This window comes from Anomaloglossus baeobatrachus, chromosome 2 (genome assembly GCF_048569485.1).
Source record: "Anomaloglossus baeobatrachus isolate aAnoBae1 chromosome 2, aAnoBae1.hap1, whole genome shotgun sequence".
Taxonomy (NCBI): Eukaryota; Metazoa; Chordata; class Amphibia; order Anura; family Aromobatidae; genus Anomaloglossus; species Anomaloglossus baeobatrachus.
The window spans coordinates 14,545,017-14,566,022 of record NC_134354.1 but is presented as its reverse complement, the minus strand read 5'-3'; the positions used below and the strand labels follow the sequence as shown (position 1 = coordinate 14,566,022).

The window sequence follows — 21,006 nt, the reverse complement described above, 5'->3', positions numbered from 1 at the left end:
GACAGTTCAGCCGTCCAGTCTTGGGCAGGGGCGTGCTGAGCTGTCAGTATGGTGATGGACAGTTCAGCCGTCCAGTCTTGGGCAGGGGCGTGCTGAGCTGTCGGTATGGTGATGGACAGTTCAGCCGTCCAGTCTTGGGCAGGGGTGTGCTGAGCTGTCGGTATGGTGATGGACAGTTCAGCCGTCCAGTCTTGGGCAGGGGCGTGCTGAGCTGTCAGTATGGTGATGGACAGTTCAGCCGTCCAGTCTTGGGCAGGGGCGTGCTGAGCTGTCAGTATGGTGATGGACAGTTCAGCCGTCCAGTCTTGGGCAGGGGCGTGCTGAGCTGTCAGTATGGTGATGGACAGTTCAGCGTCCAGTCTTGGGCAGGGGTGTGCTGAGCTGTCGGTATGGTGATGGACAGTTCAGCCGTCCAGTCTTGGGCAGGGGTGTGCTGAGCTGTCAGTATGGTGATAGACAGTTCAGCGTCCAGTCTTGGGCAGGGGCGTGCTGAGCTGTCAGTATGGTGATGGACAGTTCAGCCGTCCAGTCTTGGGCAGGGGTGTGCTGAGCTGTCAGTATGGTGATGGACAGTTCAGCCGTCCAGTCTTGGGCAGGGGTGTGCTGAGCTGTCAGTATGGGGATGGACAGTTCAGGAGTCCAGTCTTGGGCAGGGGCGTGCTGAGCTGTCAGTATGGGGATGGACAGTTCAGCGTCCAGTCTTGGGCAGGGGCGTGCTGAGCTGTCAGTATGGTGATGGATAGTTCAGCCGTCCAGTATTGGGCAGGGGTGTGCTGAGCTGTCAGTATGGTGATGGACAGTTCAGCCGTCCAGTCTTGGGCAGGGGTGTGCTGAGCTGTCAGTATGGTGATGGACAGTTCAGCGTCCAGTCTTGGGCAGGGGTGTGCTGAGCTGTCGGTATGGTGATGGACAGTTCAGCCGTCCAGTCTTGGGCAGGGGTGTGCTGAGCTGTCAGTATGGTGATAGACAGTTCAGCGTCCAGTCTTGGGCAGGGGCGTGCTGAGCTGTCAGTATGGTGATGGACAGTTCAGCCGTCCAGTCTTGGGCAGGGGTGTGCTGAGCTGTCGGTATGGTGATGGACAGTTCAGCGTCCAGTCTTGGGCAGGGGTGTGCTGAGCTGTCGGTATGGTGATGGACAGTTCAGCTGTCCAGTCTTGGGCAGGGGTGTGCTGAGCTGTCAGTATGGTGATGGACAGTTCAGCCGTCCAGTATTGGGCAGGGGTGTGCTGAGCTGTCAGTATGGTGATGGACAGTTCAGCCGTCCAGTCTTGGGCAGGGGTGTGCTGAGCTGTCAGTATGGTGATGGACAGTGCAGCCGTCCAGTCTTGGGCAGGGGCGTGCTGAGCTGTCGGTATGGTGATGGACAGCTCATCCGTCCAGTATTGGGCAGGGGCGTGCTGAGCTGTCGGTATGGTGATGGACAGTTCAGGCGTCCAGTCTTGGGCAGGGGTGTGCTGAGCTGTCAGTATGGTGATGGACAGTGCAGCCGTCCAGTATTGGGCAGGGGCGTGCTGAGCTGTCAGTATGGTGATGGACAGCTCATCCGTCCAGTATTGGGCAGGGGCGTGCTGAGCTGTCGGTATGGTGATGGACAGTTCAGCCGTCCAGTCTTGGGCAGAGGCGTGCTGAGCTGTCAGTATGGTGATGGACAGTGCAGCCGTCCAGTATTGGGCAGGGGCGTGCTGAGCTGTCAGTATGGTGATGGACAGCTCATCCGTCCAGTATTGGGCAGGGGCATGCTGAGCTGTCAGTATGGTGATGGACAGCTCATCCGTCCAGTCTTGGGCAGGGGTGTGCTGAGCTGTCAGTATGGTGATGGACAGTTCAGGCGTCCAGTATTGGGCAGGGGTGTGCTGAGCTGTCGGTATGGTGATGGACAGTTCAGCCGTCCAGTCTTGGGCAGGGGTGTGCTGAGCTGTCAGTATGGTGATGGACAGTGCAGCCGTCCAGTATTGGGCAGGGGCGTGCTGAGCTGTCAGTATGGTGATGGACAGTTCAGCCATCCAGTATTGGGCAGGGGTGTGCTGAGCTGTCAGTATGGTGATGGACAGTTCAGCCATCCAGTCTTGGGCAGGGGCGTGCTGAGCTGTCAGTATGGTGATGGACAGCTCATCCGTCCAGTCTTGGGCAGGGGTGAGCTGAGCTGTCGGTATGGTCATGGATAGTTCAGCCGTACAGTCTTGAGCAGGGGTGTGCTGAGCTGTCGGTATGGTCATGGGTAGTTCAGTCATCCAGTCTTGGGCAGGGGTATGTTGAGCTGTCAGTATGGTGATGGACAGTTCAGCCATCCAGTCTTGGGCAAGGGCGTGCTGAGCTGTCAGTATCGTGATGGGTAGTTCAGTCGTCCAGTCTTGGGCAGGGGTGTGTTGAGCTGTCGGTATGGTCATGGGTAGTTCAGTCGTACAGTCTTGGGCAGGGGTGTGCTGAGCTGTCGGTATGGTCATGGGTAGTTCAGTCGTCCAGTCTTGGGCAGGGGTGTGCTGAGCTGTCAGTATGGTGATGGACAGTTCAGCCATCCAGTCTTGGGCAGGGGCGTGCTGACCTGTCGGTATGGTCATGGGTAGTTCAGTCGTACAGTCTTGGGCAGGGGTGTGCTGAGCTGTCAGTATGGTGATGGACAGTTCAGCCATCCAGTCTTGGGCAGGGGTGTGCTGAGCTGTCAGTATGGTGATGGACAGTTCAGCCATCCAGTCTTGGGCAGGGGCATACTGAGCTGTCAGTAGGGTGATAGACTGCCTCAGCCATCTAGTCAGGGCTGGGGTTTGCAAAGTGTCCTCTGGGTGTCTGTAAGGGGTTGGCCAGAAGAAGACACTTATATTCAGTGCTCTACTACATTTGTACACCAACGTCATCATCTGCTGGAGGATCAGGGCCACCAAGAACCAATCTGTAAGGAGTCTGTTTCTCGAGGGAGAAGTTAGAAGAGGACACCAAGCCAAATGGCATCTGTGGCGCAGTTACTAAATGTAAAAGGCTGACCGGTAGTGGGAAGATGGTGTTAGCGCCAAGATCATCAGAGGAACAGATGTGTGTGCAGCAGAGAAGGCCTTTGTCGTCTGCAGAGAAATCATCTTGAAGCGCACTGAGCCCAGAGGAGCCCGAAGACTGCATAGCGTTTCCAGAGGAACTCAAAGACAGAATATCGTTGCCAGAGGAACCCAAAGACCAAATATCATTGCCAGAGGAATTCAAGGACCGAATATCACCGCAAGTGAAACCCAAGGACTGAATATTGTTGTCAATGGAACTCAAAGAGCAAATACCATCACCAGAGGAATCCAAAGACTGAATATCATTGCCAGAGGAACCCAAAGACCAACTATCATTGCCACAGGAACTCAATGACCGAATATCACAAGCAGTGAAACCCGAAGACCGAATATTGTCGCTAAAGGAACCCAAAGACCGAATGCTATCACCAGAGGAACAAAGACCGAATATTGTAGCCAGAGGAACCCAAACATTGAATATCGCTGCCAGAGGAACCCAAGGACCGAATACCATCGCCAGAAGAACCCAAGGACCAAATACCATCGCCAGAAGAATCCAAAGACCAAATATCATAGCCAGGGGAATCCAAAGACTGAATATTGTTGCCAGAAGAACCGAAACATCGAATATCTTTGCCAGATAAACATGAAGACCCAATGTAGCTACCAGAGGAACCCAAAGACCGAATATTGTTGCCAAAGGAATCCAAAGATCGATTATCGTCACCAGAGAAACCTCTTGGCTACCCAGCTTTCACGGTTAGCCCATGAGAAGCAACAGGACGCACCACCGTTTTTTTTGTGTTTCAATCTTTTTTCTTGTTACTGATTGAATTGATTAAGACCGGACATTTATAAACATGGCAACGATACCAGATATATTTGTTTTTTAATCTTTCTTTTTTTTAGAGCGAGAAAAGAGGAGCTAGTTGGATATTTTTTTTCATTTTTGATTACTTTTAAAACATTTTTAATTTTTTACTTTGTTTTTTATTTTTCTTTGGGTACTTGAACCTACAGTTGTATGATTGCTTATACTATATACTGCAATACAATACTAAATATTCCAGTATATAGTGAGACCTCAGTCTTTTATGAAGCTCGGTCTATAACTGAGCTTCACAGGAGGACCAAGAAGGCAACGATGAGGGTCTTCATATCACAGTAGTCAATGGGAGGTGGACGCATGCACTCTGCCAATGAAGACATTTAAATGCTAGTTGACAGCAGAATCTAAATGGTTGACAGCAGCTGTCAGCATAGCCTGCATCTTCTTCGGGTGGAGGAAGCTGAGCTCCATAGCCTCGGCCATACCTGGTCACCCCTTCGTAGGATGTATAGTTATGTCTACATGAGCAAAGGAGTTAAACATATATATTTTTTTTTTTCAGAAAGATCATCTTTTGTGCAAAGCTCTGGAGAATTGGCGTTTCTACTTGTGTCAGTCATGAAGACATAGCCATGCCAATGAGATGTGCTGTAAAAAAAAAAAGTATTTCTCAGGTGGGCTGTGAAGATTAGAATACATTTCCCAGTTTAGATCTGCTGAAAATCTAAGCGGATTTGATGTGCCATTTGGGATTTCATCACAAGAGAAGCCCCAGATGTTCCTCCATTGATGTGGCCAGCCAGTGTGTCTCGCTCAGCAGTAGGCGCATTTCCACTAAGTTGGATTTTACTGTAGAGAATTATGTGTTAATCGAGTCGCTGACGTCAATTCACACTTCACTTCGGCTGGAAAGTCTGGTGAAATAAGGCATATTTATCAGGGTTTTACATTTTATCTGAATCTTCTATAGGATACTTTTTCCACTAATGGTGGAGAGACCAGGTCTACAAGATGGTTCCACCAGTTGTATGGGTCATCGTAAGACATGGATGAGAAGAAGACATCAGAAACTGAGATAGCTAAGGTTGAAGGCTTGAGTTTACCTACAATGGACCTGAAAGCCTCACCTTTAGGATGGAACTAACGTCCTTAACTATGATGGTCATATTTGTGGAGTGTTGTCTAATCGAAATATGAGTGTCCGCTAGGGTGAAGCAAACGTTCTTTTGGCACTTGCTACATCTGTGTGCCTTTGGTTGTAGGATGGTCTTTACCCTAGTACATCCATATTAATTAATTAATGACCCAAGTAATAATAAGTCTACAAAGTAAAATATTTTCTTAAGTCTAAATGTAGTTTAGAGCCTCTGATGAATATGCTGTCAAATTTGGATTTAAGGATGATTGGCAAAAATCAACTCAGACATGTCACTTGAAGCAAGGATCACAAAGCTATGACTTGACTACTTTGGACACGTCATACAGAGAGAGAAATCACTGGAGAAAGACATCATGGTCGGAAGAATAGAAGAACAAGGCGAAGAGATAGTATCAAGCCTTCAGGATGCTGGTCTATCAAGACAATGGGGAAGAAGATCCTGGTAGACCTATCTAGGCAAAGAAGACCCTAGTGGACCTATCTAAACAGAGAAGACCCTGGTGGACCTATCTAGGTGGAGAAGACCCTGGTGGACCTATCTAAGCGGAGAAGACCCTGGTGGGCCTATCTAGGTGGAGAAGACCCTGGTGGACCTATCTAAACAGAGAAGATCCTGGTGGACCTATCTAGGTGGAAAAGACCCTGGTGGACCTATCTAGGCGGAGAAGACCCTGGTGGACCTATCTAGAAAGAGAAGACCCTGGTGGACCTATCTAGGCGGAGAAGACTCTGGTGGACCTATCTAAGTGCAGAAGACCCTGGTGGACCTATCTAGGTGGAGAAGACTCTGGTGGACCTATCTAGGTGGAGAAGATCCTGGTGGACCTATCTAGGCATAGAAGACCATGGTGGACCTATCTAGGCTGCACTAGATCGATCTTACTACAGAGCATTGATCCATCAAGTTAAGCTGAAGGCCATTAAAAAGAAAAAGAACAAGAATGGGGCAATAAATTCCCCTTTGGAACAGAGTTGTGGCATGAATGCCGTCAATCCATTTTCTGTCTATGGGACTGTCAAGGATGGCTTAGCTCTCTTCTCTGCTTTCTACATCAGCCCAATACAGAATGAATGGAACTATAGTTTTCATGTGTGGCAACTGTTCCAATCCAAGGGGCATTTCATAACCCCGGGTGTCACGGCGGTAACACGCTTATGTCCCCAGCGCCGTGCTACTCACTGTGTTCACCGCTCTGCTCCTTTCTGTGTCAAGCCGTCACACTGAGACCTCGTGCAGCTTTTACACTCCGTGGTATATCCCTGCTGTTTCCACCTTGCTATAGAGATGCACAGCCGTTTCCTGCTGAGATATAACCCACCTGTATCCTGCAGGGTTAATCTACCCTGACCTATCCTGAAGGCCTAGGGGATTTAAAAAGCAGCCACTCCCACCATTCCTTGGTGGTTCTTAGTCAGTTCGTCTGCTAGAGTCCGCTTCATGCACGTGTTTATATTGATCCTCCCATTACATATCTGCTCTGCCTTCCCTGACCCTGGATTGTCTGACTATGCCTATTTCCTTTGTCCACCTGTACTTCGCACTCATGTCTCTGACCCCCCGGTCAGCTTCTGTAGTCCCAGGGACTGGAGTGGTATGATGTCTACCGGTGGCGCAGCCTATCCTCACCACCAGAGGCTCTAGTGAACATTTGGTAGTCCCTTAGTCACATCCCTCCATGGTAAGCCCGGCTCATGGTGCAGTAGGTCCACACCCATCAGTGTGACACTGGTCACGGGATCGGTGGGACTCTCACTAGTTGATGGGTAATAACTTACCAAATTAGGACAATCCCTTTAATGACTAGTCAATGTATAGACAAGGTTGATATGACTGTCCTTCCTACAAATATCTGCTGCTTATTAGGGGACCCATGTGACTTCCAAAAAGATTACGGGTTGTTTTTTCTTTCTAGGACATCATGAGTTACATAGAATTCTTGACTTTCCCAAAGGGGTGATGGTGGGACCCCACTACGGTTCCCACCACTTCAATATTGAGGATGCTACAAATTTGCAAACCTCATAAGATATTTGTCCGCGTATCATAACCATTTGATTATTTTGGGTGGATGAAATCATTCTGCATTCCGGTGGTGAGCAAAGCCTGCAATGTTTTGTCATTCTGGATACAGTGCTGACCCACATCGCCCCACCAGCTCTTCCGTCTGATTTGCACCACAGTTGCCTTTGCCTTTAGACACAGACAGACTTGTCAGTAATTATTCCTTTTAGCCTCATGCTATGAACAAAAAAATTGCTAATCGAATGTGGCAATGAAAGTGGAAAGAGGCGTAAGAAAATGATGTGAGATGGAAATATAAAGTAATGTTAATATTTTGAATAATTCAGAACATTTGAAACTAGTTTTACCCCCGGGCGGTGAACATAGAGAACAATGTAATTATGCTTGGTATCTGTATATAATTGAAATTCCTTAGGGAAAAGGAAAAAAGTGTCCTTTATATTGCAGAACTCAGCAGGGCATTGCAGAGCGCAGAATGGAAATGTTAGGCTCACTTTTTCGCATTGGGTCGGCATAGTTTATTCCTTATTCCAGATTTATTTGGTGTCACTCTTTGGGGCTGTTGAGATTCTTGTTACATAAGACACATTCAGGGTCATGGACAAAACTCAATATATCCCTCGAATTCCACTGCAGACACTTCTTCTAATGTTACACAAATTTCATTAAAGGGGTTGTGTCACGTTAGGTATTGGAAAATACCAAGCGAATGGCGAAAGGGAAGGGGGGAGATGGTGACCATTGACCAAGCCTAATGCTAGTCCCTGAGGTCAGTTACCACCTTAGATAGGTTCCGCACCTTTGTGCCGAGCTGGATATCTGACCCTAGGTTCCCTAAATAGGGGACGAATGGGATGAGCTCTTCGTCAGCCCCACTAAACACAAAAGGAATATACAATACACAGGGGAAAGCGCATGAACTATTTATAGATGACTCAGGAGAAGTTCAGTAACAATACTACAGATGAGTGCAAGCCGCCTGCTTGCAACCAGAGCTTGAATAAACTGAATAATATCCCCAGCACAAGTCCATGGGAGTATTTAAGCACAAGGGGAATACTGATGATCAGCAGCTGGATGGAAGGAGAACTCTGCTGGGTCCTAAAGGGGAAAACATGAATATCCAGCAGGAAAGCTACCTAGTACAATGAATACTGACAGCAGGAACAATAGAAAGTCAGGGAGCATTTTGAGCAGCCAAACGCTGTGACCTTCTATTGCCAGAAACCACATGACTGTCTGCACCCGTGACAGCTTGTGTCCACTACTTGGTCAATCCCTTCTTTTATACTAAATTTCAAATTATAAAAATAAAATGAGACTTACCTCCCAAACTGGCGCCATTGCAGCTATGGCGGCACCGAGTCTCCCAAGATTTGCACCGACATCTCTGGAGCAGTGCTGGTATTAGAGGTATGTTTTTGTGTTTGTTTGTTTTTGTACTGGGGAATACAGTATTTAAGAAGGGGGCGTCCAAGTAGTTGACTAACCCCTTTAAGACCTCCAACTCAAGATACAAATTCAATACATTATCCAAATATACTAACCAATCCCTCAACAGACTGCAATTCTCACCACAACCAACCAGGTGGTCTCATATAGGCACATAAAGCATAAATGTCTCCCGACAGAGGATCAAAATCATGCATTTTGTCTTGGTCATCTAACAACATCCAACTAGGGATATGCCGAGCCAAAAGGAAACGTCAAGTCACATGAAGCCCAGGGGACCACAGTGCAACGGCACTGCTGCGGGAAGTGATCATCTGATATTTATTTGTTACACTGGGCAACAAAGTATTTAAGGAGGGGCTGGCCAAGTAGGGGACAACCCCTTTAATGAAATTGGTGAAAAATTAATCAATGGGATTCAAGGGATCTATGTCATTCGATGTTCAGCTTTGTATTTGTTGGGTGTAATGGCAGCGTTGGACTCTATTCACACCACAGAGTCTGACATACAACCTGAGGTCTCTTGATTGCTTAGCCTGACTCGGGCGTCGGCTGTTTTAAGTTATCTGCTCTCCAGTCCTGCAGGAGTTAATTCCTGCTGGCTTTGTGATTTGCTGTTTGGAGCTCAGGCTGCTAATGACCATTCACAGCTGCTTTCACTCTTTATAATGTACTGGATTCACTTGTCTGTTGCCGAATATAGCTGAGCTTTGCTGCAGCGATACCGGTCTCTATTGTAGTGATCCAGAGCCTGGTGATCTGTCGTGTGCTTTCCTTTGTGGTGTGGAAATATTCCTGTTGTTAGTTTATTTCCTCCCTGTGTTTTATTTCCTCCTGGGTTTATATTGTCTCTCCCCTGTGTCTGATTGCATTGTGTGTGTGTTTTTGTTTTTCCCCTGTCTGTGGTATTTGTGGGGTTTGCTTCTCTGGTCCCGGCCCTATCCTGGGGTGGGGGAGAGGGGTTGTTAGATCAGGGTTTGGACAGGAGTTAAGCGGGCTTTACACACAGCGATATCGCTAGCGATGTCGCTGGTGAAAGCACCCGCCCCCGTTGGTTGTGCGTCATGGGCAAATTGCTGCCCGTGGCACACAACATTGCTAGAACCCATCACACATAGTTACCTGCCTAGTGATGTCGCTGTGGCCGGCAAACCGCCTCCTTTCTAAGGGGGCGGTTCGTGCGGCGTCACAGCGGCATCACTAAGCGGCCGGCCAATAGAAGCGGAGGGGCGGAGATAAGCGGGCCGCAAATCCCGCCCACCTCCTTCCTTCCTCATTGCGGGCGGCCGCAGGTACGGTGATGTTCCTCGTTCCTGCGGTGTCACACATAGCTATGTGTACTGCCACAGGAATGACGAAAAACCTGCGTCCTGCAACAGCAACGATAATCGGGAAAGGAACGACGTGTCAACGATCAACGATTAGGTAAGTAATTTTGATCGTTAACGGTCATTCCTGCGTTTCACACGCAACGACATCGCTAACGAGGCCGCATGTGCGTCACAAATTCCATTACCCTAACGACATCTCGTTAGCAATGTCGTTGCGTGTAAAGCCCACTTTAGGGTCTCGCTGGTGGTCCGGACCTGGCTACCATCAAGCCTACTCTAGGATAAGGGACAGTCCCTAGTGAGAGGCCACTCCTCCAGTTACCCCTACACTGCCATACCAATGTACTGGGCTTTTGCCCAAGACACTTAATGTGTTTTAACTAAGAAGAATCCCAACACCCCCAAGAAGAGACATCTGTAGATGAACTCAAATTCTTCCAGAGTTTTTCAGGATCTATGTCCATCTTATCAACTGTTTTTACATTGAAGGTTACTTTAAAGGAATTTTCTGAAAAGATGGGCACAGTTATAGGTTACTCCTCCTCATGGTCAATGGTTTGTGTCCAACAACATATAAACTGTAGCTCATCTTGTGGTTGTACCCAGTTAACATTCTTTGTGGCACCATTTGGATTCTACCCAGTATAACATGAGCCAAGACTGTATGGGTTATCAAAAAGCAAATAAGCCACAAGAATCTCCATGCCATTAAAACAAACAATGTGTGATGATCCACCAATAGATCTCACCAGACAACACTAGTGGAAGGGGTAGTCATAAAAGCCGGAGGTCAAAAGACAGGAAATCACAAAGGAACACAGGGAGAAAGCAGAGCCGAGGTATGGGAACAAGCCGGAGGTCAGGAGCCAGGAAGTCACGTCAGGTACTCAGGGGAAAAGCAGAGCCGAGGTAAGGGAACAAGCCGGAGGTCAGAAGCCAGGAAGTCAGGTACTCATAGGAAAAGCGGAGCCGAGGTCAGGGAACAAGCCAGGGTTTTAGAGAGTCTGAAACTTTATATACAGAGTGTGTGATATTACTAATACAGTATATGGGTTACTACTTGGGGGCAAAAGCAAAAATGTAGTTATGGATGTCTTTTAAACTACTTCCCAATCCACCTTAGTGAATACCATCCCAAAAGCATCAGACTAATTCTCCCCTCACTATTGTATGTTTTCTGTAGTTTGGGCGCACTGGGGACTCCATCCATTAAGAATGATTTTGTGGCCACCTGAGCTGAAGTCTCCATGGGGCATTGCTTGGGCCTAAATGCGTCATCCTCTTCCCAATGACACCAATACCCTTGGACTATGCATTAAAATGGATACAGTGCTCAAAAAATATTTTCTTTAGCACTAATTGGAAACCCTAACTCTTATTCATACTATTCTGTAAAACATTCTGGTGCCATTTCTAGTATTTGGGTAGTAAAAATAGGGTTAATTGGAGGCAATGGAGAAATATCTGTCACAATCGTCTCCCTGCATGTTGTGACCAGTGACCGCCTTTGGACTGGAGCCTCTCATCTGGCTCTTTACATTTAAATGGGTTTAATTTCTCTTGGCACTGAAGTGGTTAAGTGTCAGGTTTTTTTATTACAGCTGCTGAGTGATTAGCTGCTCTTACTCAGTAGTCATGCCCTTCAGCTTTAAATAGTTATGTATCCCAGCATTCCCTGCTGAAGATACAAAGTCATTTGTATCCTGGCCGCCCTTGAGGAAGGTTCTGCTTCTCTAGTTCCTGCGCTCAGGCTATATACTTTTGGTTGTTTTCCCCCTTTGTCTTACCTTTCCTTGTGTTTGGTTAGTGCAGCAGTGAGGTCTAGTGAACCCCACCTGCCCCTCACTAGTCAGGGCCACGACAGATTTTTCTGATGGTCACAGGTTCCTATTCGGCAAAAGTTGTGGAGACTGTATAGGGACTGGTGAGGAGAGGTGGGACAGCTTCAGGTGAGGTTACGAGGTGCCCAGCTACCTCTCACTAGTTTCAGGGCATCCCGTTGTTTTTGTGTCCCTGGTACCCCCCTTTTCTTGTGTTTCTTGTTGTGCTTCAGACACACGTAGGTCTGAATGCACCTCTCCATGCTTGCTACACCCAGCAAGCGTGACAATATCAAATTGTGGTTGCCCTTTGGAGCCGTTTGCTCACCACAGTAGATGAGACAACTGTATGAGAAGGGGGATGTGATCTACTGGAGCTCGGGTCATCCTGGGCCACTACACAGGTCCCAATTCAGCTGCATAACGTTCACCTCTTCCAAATGGAGCCAATGTCCTTAAACCGCCCCTTTAAATGGACCATAATTTCATATATGGAAAAAATGTAGAATTTGCATTTTAACAACTCTTCTTTTTAAGGACTATAAACCTTGTTTTTTGCTTTTCCCAGAATTACCAGATTTACTTTGCATGTGATATAAGAATATTCCGCATTTTTATCTTTACCATAATAACACATGTGCGGCACGACTTCTTAAAAAATATCCAGGCGTCATTAAAAACCACCAGGCAGGTACGAGCTTCTCTGTTTACACTGCAGCAAGTAAAGCAGAAAATGATTTTGTTTCATTCCTGACTAAACACGGATTCTGGAACAGAGGAACCGAAAATGAGAGACACCAAATAAAAGAAATGATTTTGTTGGAGGCCCAGGAGAGACGCCCGAGCTGCGGCTGTTCAAAAAGAAGCCATCTAGAAAAGAGTCGGCGAGAAAGTGGGGACAAGTCCAGGGCTATGGGGGTTAAAAGCTGCGGTGGGATTGATATTTGTTTTTCTGAGAGCCCTGAAAATTCCCAGTGGTAATGATTCTACCAATATTCCCAGTAGTATTGTGCTCCTAATATTCCCACTTGTAACTGTCTCCCAATATTCCCAGTCATATTGATGCTCCCAATATCCCCAGTAGTATTGGTGCTCCTAATATTCCCAGTCATTTTGGTGCTCCCAATATTCCCAGTAGTATTGGTGCTCCCAATATTCCCAGTAGTATTGGTGCTCCTAATATTCCCAATAGTATTAGTGCTCCCAATATTCCCAGTAGTATTCAGACTCCCAATATTCCCAGTAGTATTGGTGCTCCCAATATTCACAGTAGTATTGGTGCTCCCAATATTCCCAGTAGTATTGGTGCTCCCAATATTCCCAGTAGTATTTGGTCTCCCAATATTCCCAATAGTATTGGTGCTCCCAATATTCCCAGTACTATTAGTGCTCCCAATATTCCCAGTAGTATTGGTGCTCCCAATATTCCCAGTAGTATTGGTGCTCCCAATATTCCCAGTAGTATTCAGACTCCCAATATTCCCAGTAGTATTGATGCTCCCAATATTCCCAGTAGTATTGTGCTCCCAATATTCCCAATAGTACTGATGTTCCCAATATTCCCAGTAGTATTGATGCTCCCAATATTCCCAGTAGTATTGGAGCTCCAAATATTCCCAGTAGTATTGTGCTCCCAATATTCCCAGTAGTATCAGTGCTCCCAATATTCCCAGTAGTATCAGTGCTCCCAATATTCCCAGTAGTAACTGTCTCCCAATAATCCCAGTAGTTTTGATGCTCCCAATATTCCCAATAGCATTGATGTTCCCAATATCCGCAGTAGTATTGATGCTCCCAACATTCCCAGTAGCAACAGTGTTCCCAATATCCCCAGTAGTATTGGTGATTCCAATATTCCCAGTAATATTGATACTCCCAATATTCCCAGTAGTATTGGTGCTCCCAATATTCACAGTAGTATTGGTGCTCCCAACATTCCTAGTAGTATGAGTGCTTCATATATTCCCAGTAGTAACAGTGCTCCCAATATTCCCAGTAGTAAGTGTTCCCAATATTCCGAGTAGTAACAGTGCCCTCAATATCCCCAGTACTACGGGTGCTACCAATATTCCCAGTAGTATCGGTGCTCCCAATATTCCCAGTAGTATTGATGCTCCCAATATTCTCAGTAGTATTGATGCTCCCAATATTCTCAGTAGTATTGATGCTCCCAATATTCTCAGTAGTATTGATGCTTCCAATATTCCCAGTAGTATTGATGCTCCCAATATTCCAAGTAGTATTGATGCTCCCAATATTCTCAGTAGTATTGATGCTCCCAATATTCCAAGTAGTATTGATGCTCCCAATATTCCCAGTAGTATTGATGCTCCCAATATTCCCAATAGTAATGGTGCTTTCAATATCCCCAGTAGTATTGTGCTCCCAATATTCCCAGTAGTATTGATGCTCCCAATATTCCCAGTAGTATTGTGCTCCCAATATTCCCAGTAGTATTGATGCTCCCAATATTCCCAATAGTAATGGTGCTTTCAATATTCCCAGTAGTATTGTGCTCCCAATATTCCCAGTAGTATTGATGCTCCCAATATTCCCAGTAGTATTGATGCTCCCAATATTCCCAGTAGTAACAGAGCCTCCAATATTCCCAGTAGTAACAGAGCCTCCAATATTCCCAGTAGTATTGTGCTCCCAATATTCCCAGTAGTATTGATGCTCCCAATATTCCCAGTAGTATTGATGCTCCCAATATTCCCAGTAGTATTGATGCTCCCAATATTCCCAGTAGTAACAGAGCCTCCAATATTCCCAGTAGTAACAGAGCCTCCAATATTCCCAGTAGTATTGTGCTCCCAATATTCCCAGTAGTATTGATGCTCCCAATATTCCCAGTAGTATTGATGCTCCCAATATTCCCAGTAGTATTGATGCTCCCAATATTCCCAGTAGTAACAGAGCCTCCAATATTCCCAGTAGTAACAGAGCCTCCAATATTCCCAGTAGTAACAGTGCTCCCAATGTTCCCAATAGTAACTTTCTCCCAATATTCCCAGTAGTATCGGTGCTCCCTATATTCCCATTAATGACAATGGTCCCAAATCACAATAATATACATAATATTTTTAGGAAAGAGGCTCCTAATATTCTCTGTAGTACCAGAACTCCCAGTATTACCAGTAGTAACGATGCTCCCATTAGTACTGTTGATCCCAGTATCCCCAGGAAATCGGTGCTCTATGAATACCTAGTAGTGACTGTTGTCCAAAAACCCATAGTACTGGTGGTACTCCCAGCATGTGCAGTTGTGACAGTGCTCGTCATGAATCACATGGGTCTGCGCAGGAGCTGTATACACAATTCGGCGGGGGATAGTTGCAGTATTGCTTTTTTTTTTTTCTTTGGTGCGCTAACAGGAATATTTGCGAAAGTCTTCACACCCTTAAACATCATATCACAGCTTATATTCCCTGCCATTAGTCAGTGATTTGGTACCAGGAAAGCAGCAGTATTATGATTCCAGCTCCGGATGACGTCATTATGGAATAGTACTAGATAAATAATACTTTTATGTAGTGATGAGAGTCTCTCCTGCTGCCGATAAATCCCTGTAATATATGCGGGAGATCCTCACCTGCCTGCGAATCGTGATATCCAGAATCTGCACGTCCTAATGCCTGGAAAGCGAGCGCTGCTCCTGCCAGCTGTGATTTATTGCAAGACGCATTCTCTGTTTTCTTTTAATATCCAGAATATATAATATATGATACATCACCTTGTCAGAGCCGCTGTCCCCGGATTCATCCTGGTGTCCGTGCACCTGGCGGCTGGAGGGAATCTGCAGCCAGGACCCCCATCAATGCGGGGAATGTTCAGGCTGCAGTACCAGGTCTGCACTGTAGGGCGGCGCTCCAAGCTTCTATTCCTTGAAATGTGGAGGAGATAACTGCAAACTTCTGTACTAAAAGGAAATTGTGCAAATACCCCTCCCAAAATATGAATGTGCATTTGTGGGAACGTCTGAGCTGCCAAAATAATATTTCATTTTTAGCATTATTAATGGGTGGTCTGGGGTCTGTATACAGGGCTGGATGGGGCTCTGTATACACGGCTGGATGGGGCTCTGTATACAGGGCTGGATGGGGCTCTGTATACAGGGCTGGATGGGGCTCTGTATACAGGGCTGGATGGGGCTCTGTATACAGGGCTGGATGGGGCTCTGTATACAGGGCTGGATGGGGCTCTGTATACAGGGCTGGATGGGGCTCTGTATACAGGGCTGGATGGGGCTCTGTATACAGGGCTGGATGGGGGTCTGTATACAGGGCTGGATGGGGGTCTGTATACAGGGCTGGATGAGGGTCTGTATACAGGGCTAGATAGGGCACTGTATACATGGCTGGATGGGGCACTGTATACACGGCTGGATGGGGCTCTGTATACAGGGCTGGATGGGGGTCTGTATACAGGGCTAGATGGGGCACTGTATACACGGCTGGATGGGTGTCTCTATACAGGGCTGGATGGGGCTCTGTATACACGGCTGGATGGGTGTCTCTATACAGGGCTGGATGGGGCTCTGTATACACGGCTGGATGGGGCTCTGTATACACGGCTGGATGGGGCACTGTATACAGGGCTGGATGGGGCTCTGTATACACGGCTGGATGGGGCACTGTATACATGGCTGGATGGGGCACTGTATACAGGGCTGGATGGGGCTCTGTATACACGGCTGGATGGGGCACTGTATACAGGGCTGGATGGGGCTCTGTATACACGGCTGGATGGGGCACTGTATACATGGCTGGATGGGGCACTGTATACACGGCTGGATGGGGCTCTGTATACAGGGCTGGATGAGGGTCTGTATACAGGGCTGGATGGGGCTCTGTATACAGGGCTGGATGGGGCTCTGTATACAGGGCTGGATGGGGCTCTGTATACAGGGCTGGATGGGGGTCTGTATACAGGGCTGGATGAGGGTCTGTATACAGGGCTGGATGGGGCTTTGTATACAGGGCTGGATGAGGGTCTGTATACAGGGCTGGATGGGGCTCTGTATACACGGCTGGATGGGGCTCTGTATACACGGCTGGATGGGGCTCTGTATACACAGCTGGATGGGGCTCTGTATACAGGGCTGGATGAGGGTCTGTATACAGGGCTGGATGGGGCTCTGTATACAGGGCTGGATGGGGCTCTGTATACAGGGCTGGATGGGGCTCTGTATACAGGGCTGGATGGGGGTCTGTATACAGGGCTGGATGAGGGTCTGTATACAGGGCTGGATGGGGCTCTGTATACACGGCTGGATGGGGGTCTGTATACACGGTTGGATGGGGCTCTGTATACACGGCTGTATGGGGGTCTGTATACACGGTTGGATGGGGCTTTGTATACACGGCTGGATGGGGCTCTGTATACAGGGCTGGATGGGGGTCTGTATACAGGGCTGGATGGGGCTCTGTATACAGGGCTGGATGGGGCTCTGTATACACGGCTGGATGGGGCTCTGTATACACGGCTGGATGGGGCTCTGTATACAGGGCTGGATGGGGCTTTGTATACACGGCTGGATGGGGCTTTGTATACACGGCTGGATGGGGCTCTGTATACAGGGCTGGATGGGGCTTTGTATACACGGCTGGATGGGGCTTTGTATACAGGGCTGGATGGGGCTCTGTATAAAGGGCTGGATGGGGCTCTCTATACAGGGCTGGATGGGGCTCTGTACACAGGGCTGGATGGGGCTCTGTATACAGGGCTGGATGGGGCTCTGTATACAGGGCTGGATGGGGGTCTGTATACAGCGCTGGATGGGGCTCTGTATACACGGCTGGATGGGGCTTTGTATACACGGCTGGATGGGGCTCTGTATACAGGGCTGGATGGGGCTTTGTATACACGGCTGGATGGGGCTTTGTATACACGGCTGGATGGGGCTTTGTATACACGGCTGGATGGGGCTCTGTATACAGGGCTGGATGGGCCTCTGTATACAGGGCTGGATGGGGCTCTGTATACAGGGCTGGATGAGGGTCTGTATACACGGCTGGATGGGGCTTTGTATACAGGGCTGGATGGGGCTCTGTATACAGGGCTGGATGGGGCTCTGTATACAGGGCTGGATGGGGCTTTGTATACACGGCTGGATGGAGCTTTGTATACAGGGCTGGATGGGGCTCTGTATACAGGGCTGGATGGGGCTCTGTATACAGGGCTGGATGAGGGTCTGTATACACGGCTGGATGGGGCTTTGTATACATGGCTGGATGGGGCTCTGTATACAGGGCTGGATGGGGGTCTGTATACAGGGCTGGATGGGGGTCTGTATACACGGCTGGATGGGGCTCTGTATACAGGGCTGGATGGGGCTCTGTATATAGGGCTGGATGGGGCTTTGTATACACGGCTGGATGGGGCTTTGTATACAAGGCTGGATGGGGCTCTGTATACAGGGCTGGATGGGGGTCTGTATACAGGGCTGGATGGGGCTCTGTATACAGGGCTGGATGGGGCTCTGTATATAGGGCTGGATGGGGCTCTGTATACACGGTTGGATGGGGCTCTGTATACAGGGCTGGATGGGGATCTGTATACAGGGCTGGATGGGGGTCTGTATACAGGGCTGGATGGGGCTCTGTATATAGGGCTGGATGGGGCTTTGTATACAGGACTGGATGGGGCTCTGTATACAGGGCTGGATGGGGCTTTGTATACACGGCTGGATGGGGCTTTGTATACAAGGCTGGATGGGGCTCTGTATACAGGGCTGGATGGGGGTCTGTATACAGGGCTGGATGGGGCTCTGTATACAGGGCTGGATGGGGCTCTGTATATAGGGCTGGATGGGGCTCTGTATACACGGTTGGATGGGGCTCTGTATACAGGGCTGGATGGGGATCTGTATACAGGGCTGGATGGGGGTCTGTACAGGGCTGGATGGGGCTTTGTATACAGGGCTGGATGGGGCTCTGTATACACGGCTGGATGGGGCTCTGTATACACGGCTGGATGGGGCTCTGTATACACGGCTGGATGGGGCTCTGTATACACAGCTGGATGGGGCTCTGTATACAGGGCTGGATGGGGCACTGTATACACGGCTGGATGGGGCTCTGTATACAGGGCTGGATGGTGCTTTGTATACAAGGCTGGATGGGGCTCTGTATACACGGCTGGATGGGGCTCTGTATACAGGGCTGGATGGGGCTCTGTATACAGTGCTGGATGGGGGTCTGTTTACAGGGCTAGATGGGGCACTGTATACACGGCTGGATGGGTGTCTTTATACAGGGCTGGATGGGTGTCTCTATACAGGGCTGGATGGGTGTCTCTATACAGGGCCAGTCTGAGGTCTAAATGCAGGGCCGGTCTGGGGTCTGTATACACAGCTGGTCTGAGGTCTGTATACACAGCTGGTCTGGGGTCTGTATACAGGACTGGTCTGGGGTCTGTATACAGGGGTTGATGGGTGTCTCTATACAGGGCCAGTCTGTATACAGGGTTGGATGGGTGTCTCTATACAGGGCCAGGTTGGGGTCTATATACAGGGCCAGTCTGGAGTCTACATACAGGACCGGTCTGGGGTCTGTATACAGGGCTTGACAGTGGTCTGTATACATGACTGGTCTGGGGTCTGTATACAGGACTGGTCTGGGGTCTGTATACAGGGCTGGTCTGGGGTCTGTATACAGGGCTGGTCTGGGGTCTGTATACAGGGCTTGACTGTGGTCTGTATACAGGACTGGACTGCGGTCTGTATACATGGCTGGTCTAGGGTCTGTATACAATGCTGGATGGGGGTCTGTATACAGGTCTAGACTGTGGTCTGTGTACAGGGCAGGTCTGGGGTCTGTATACAGGGCTGGTTTGGGGTCTGTATACAGGGCTGGTCTGGAGTCTGTATACAGGGCTGGTCTGGGGTCTGTATACAGGGCTGGATGGGGGTCTGTATACAGGGCTGGATGGGGGTCTGTATACAGGGCTGGATGGGGGTCTGTATACAGGGCTGGATGGGGGTCTGTATACAGGGCTGGATGGGGTCTGTATACAGGGCTGGACTGGGGACTGTATACAGGGCTGGATGGGGGTCTGTATACAGGACTGGATGGGGATCTGTATATGGGGCTGTCCTGGGATCTGTATACTGGTTTGGACTGGGGACTGTATACGGGGCTGAGACTGATTATATACTTGTATGAGCCATTTTACTTCAATACCTTCTCTTGTGGTTATTTATTATCCTGATAGCTGTTACCCGCAGCTGCATTTTGATGCAGTTTTTAGCCAAAACCAGAAATTAAATTCACACACTTCCCCTTCACTTCTCCACATTTCTGATTTCATTGTTTTTTTAAAGACAAATGCAAAAAACCCTGTGTGAACAGGACCTCTGGCTCCTCGCATGTGCGAGCAGTGGTCAGCGAGCTCGTATGGCGGCACACGTGGTGTAGAGATGTATCATCGCTCCATGCACTGTCTCCATCATGCATCATGTTTATCAAATTCCATATCACCTTTTGCACGGATTTGTGGCAGATTTTACACCGTGCTTTGCAAAACGGTGAAATTGATGGTGAAAATCTGCTGCGCAAAGTGACAATGTGCAAATATTGTATCTTATCCACTTTGTCGTATTGTATTTTCTACCTAAACATCTGCAGAGAAAGGTCACAGGATGATCCATGGAAGGTGAAAACGCAGTCATAGACGTCTATAACACACTGCTTCAAATGTATCAGATGTGAGATGTAGATTTTCTATTTGTTGTTACATACTGTATAGTAAATATTTATATTTTTATGTTTAGATTATTCCTTTCATTTTCCAGTTCCACCAAAGATCTCCAACATCTCTGCAGACATCACTGTGAATGAAGGCAGCAACGTGACCCTGGTGTGCATCGCCAATGGCCGCCCGGATCCCATCATCACCTGGAGGCATCTGAACCCGACAGGTAAACATCACCCCCTTATATATTGGGGACTTATTACGAGGGGTGGGGGATTCGCTCCAACCTCAGAGGGGGGGAAAAAACAAAACTTGAAATAGTTTGTACTTATAAAATGATAAGTTCTGCAACTTTGCTGTATTCTTTGTATTCACCACTGTCAAGATCTCTGCTTGCTTCCAGTGAATGAGAATATTCGTGCTTATATCTAGGGGCTCAAACCATATTCAGGTCTATGGCTGAGACTGCAGTATAATTTTAAGCAGTTAAGACCTCCGCTTCACAATGTTCACAGGCAAAGTGCCCCCTTCACAAATTGTATTAAAGGGGTTGCCTGGGGGGGTGAATAAAATTTTGCCAAGAGGACTTGATGCGTAAAAAAATAATAAATTTAGGGTATATTCCCATGTTGCAGATTTTTTCTGCAAATAAAACTGCATCTCTTGGCAGGAAACACACTTTGGAAAAAAAGTGCGTTTTGTTATGCA

General features: G+C 48.0%; 1 protein-coding gene across 2 annotated transcripts in view; it reads left to right on the top strand.

The window, feature by feature from the left end:
* The window catches only part of LSAMP (limbic system associated membrane protein), a 984,979-nt gene that overhangs the window by 608,231 nt on the left and 355,742 nt on the right, over window positions 1-21,006 (top strand). For both annotated transcript variants that reach the window (XM_075334897.1, XM_075334898.1), the window contains exon 3: window positions 20,399-20,524. In XM_075334897.1, coding sequence (XP_075191012.1) covers window positions 20,399-20,524 — 126 coding nt within the window. The remainder of the gene's footprint in view (window positions 1-20,398; window positions 20,525-21,006) is intronic.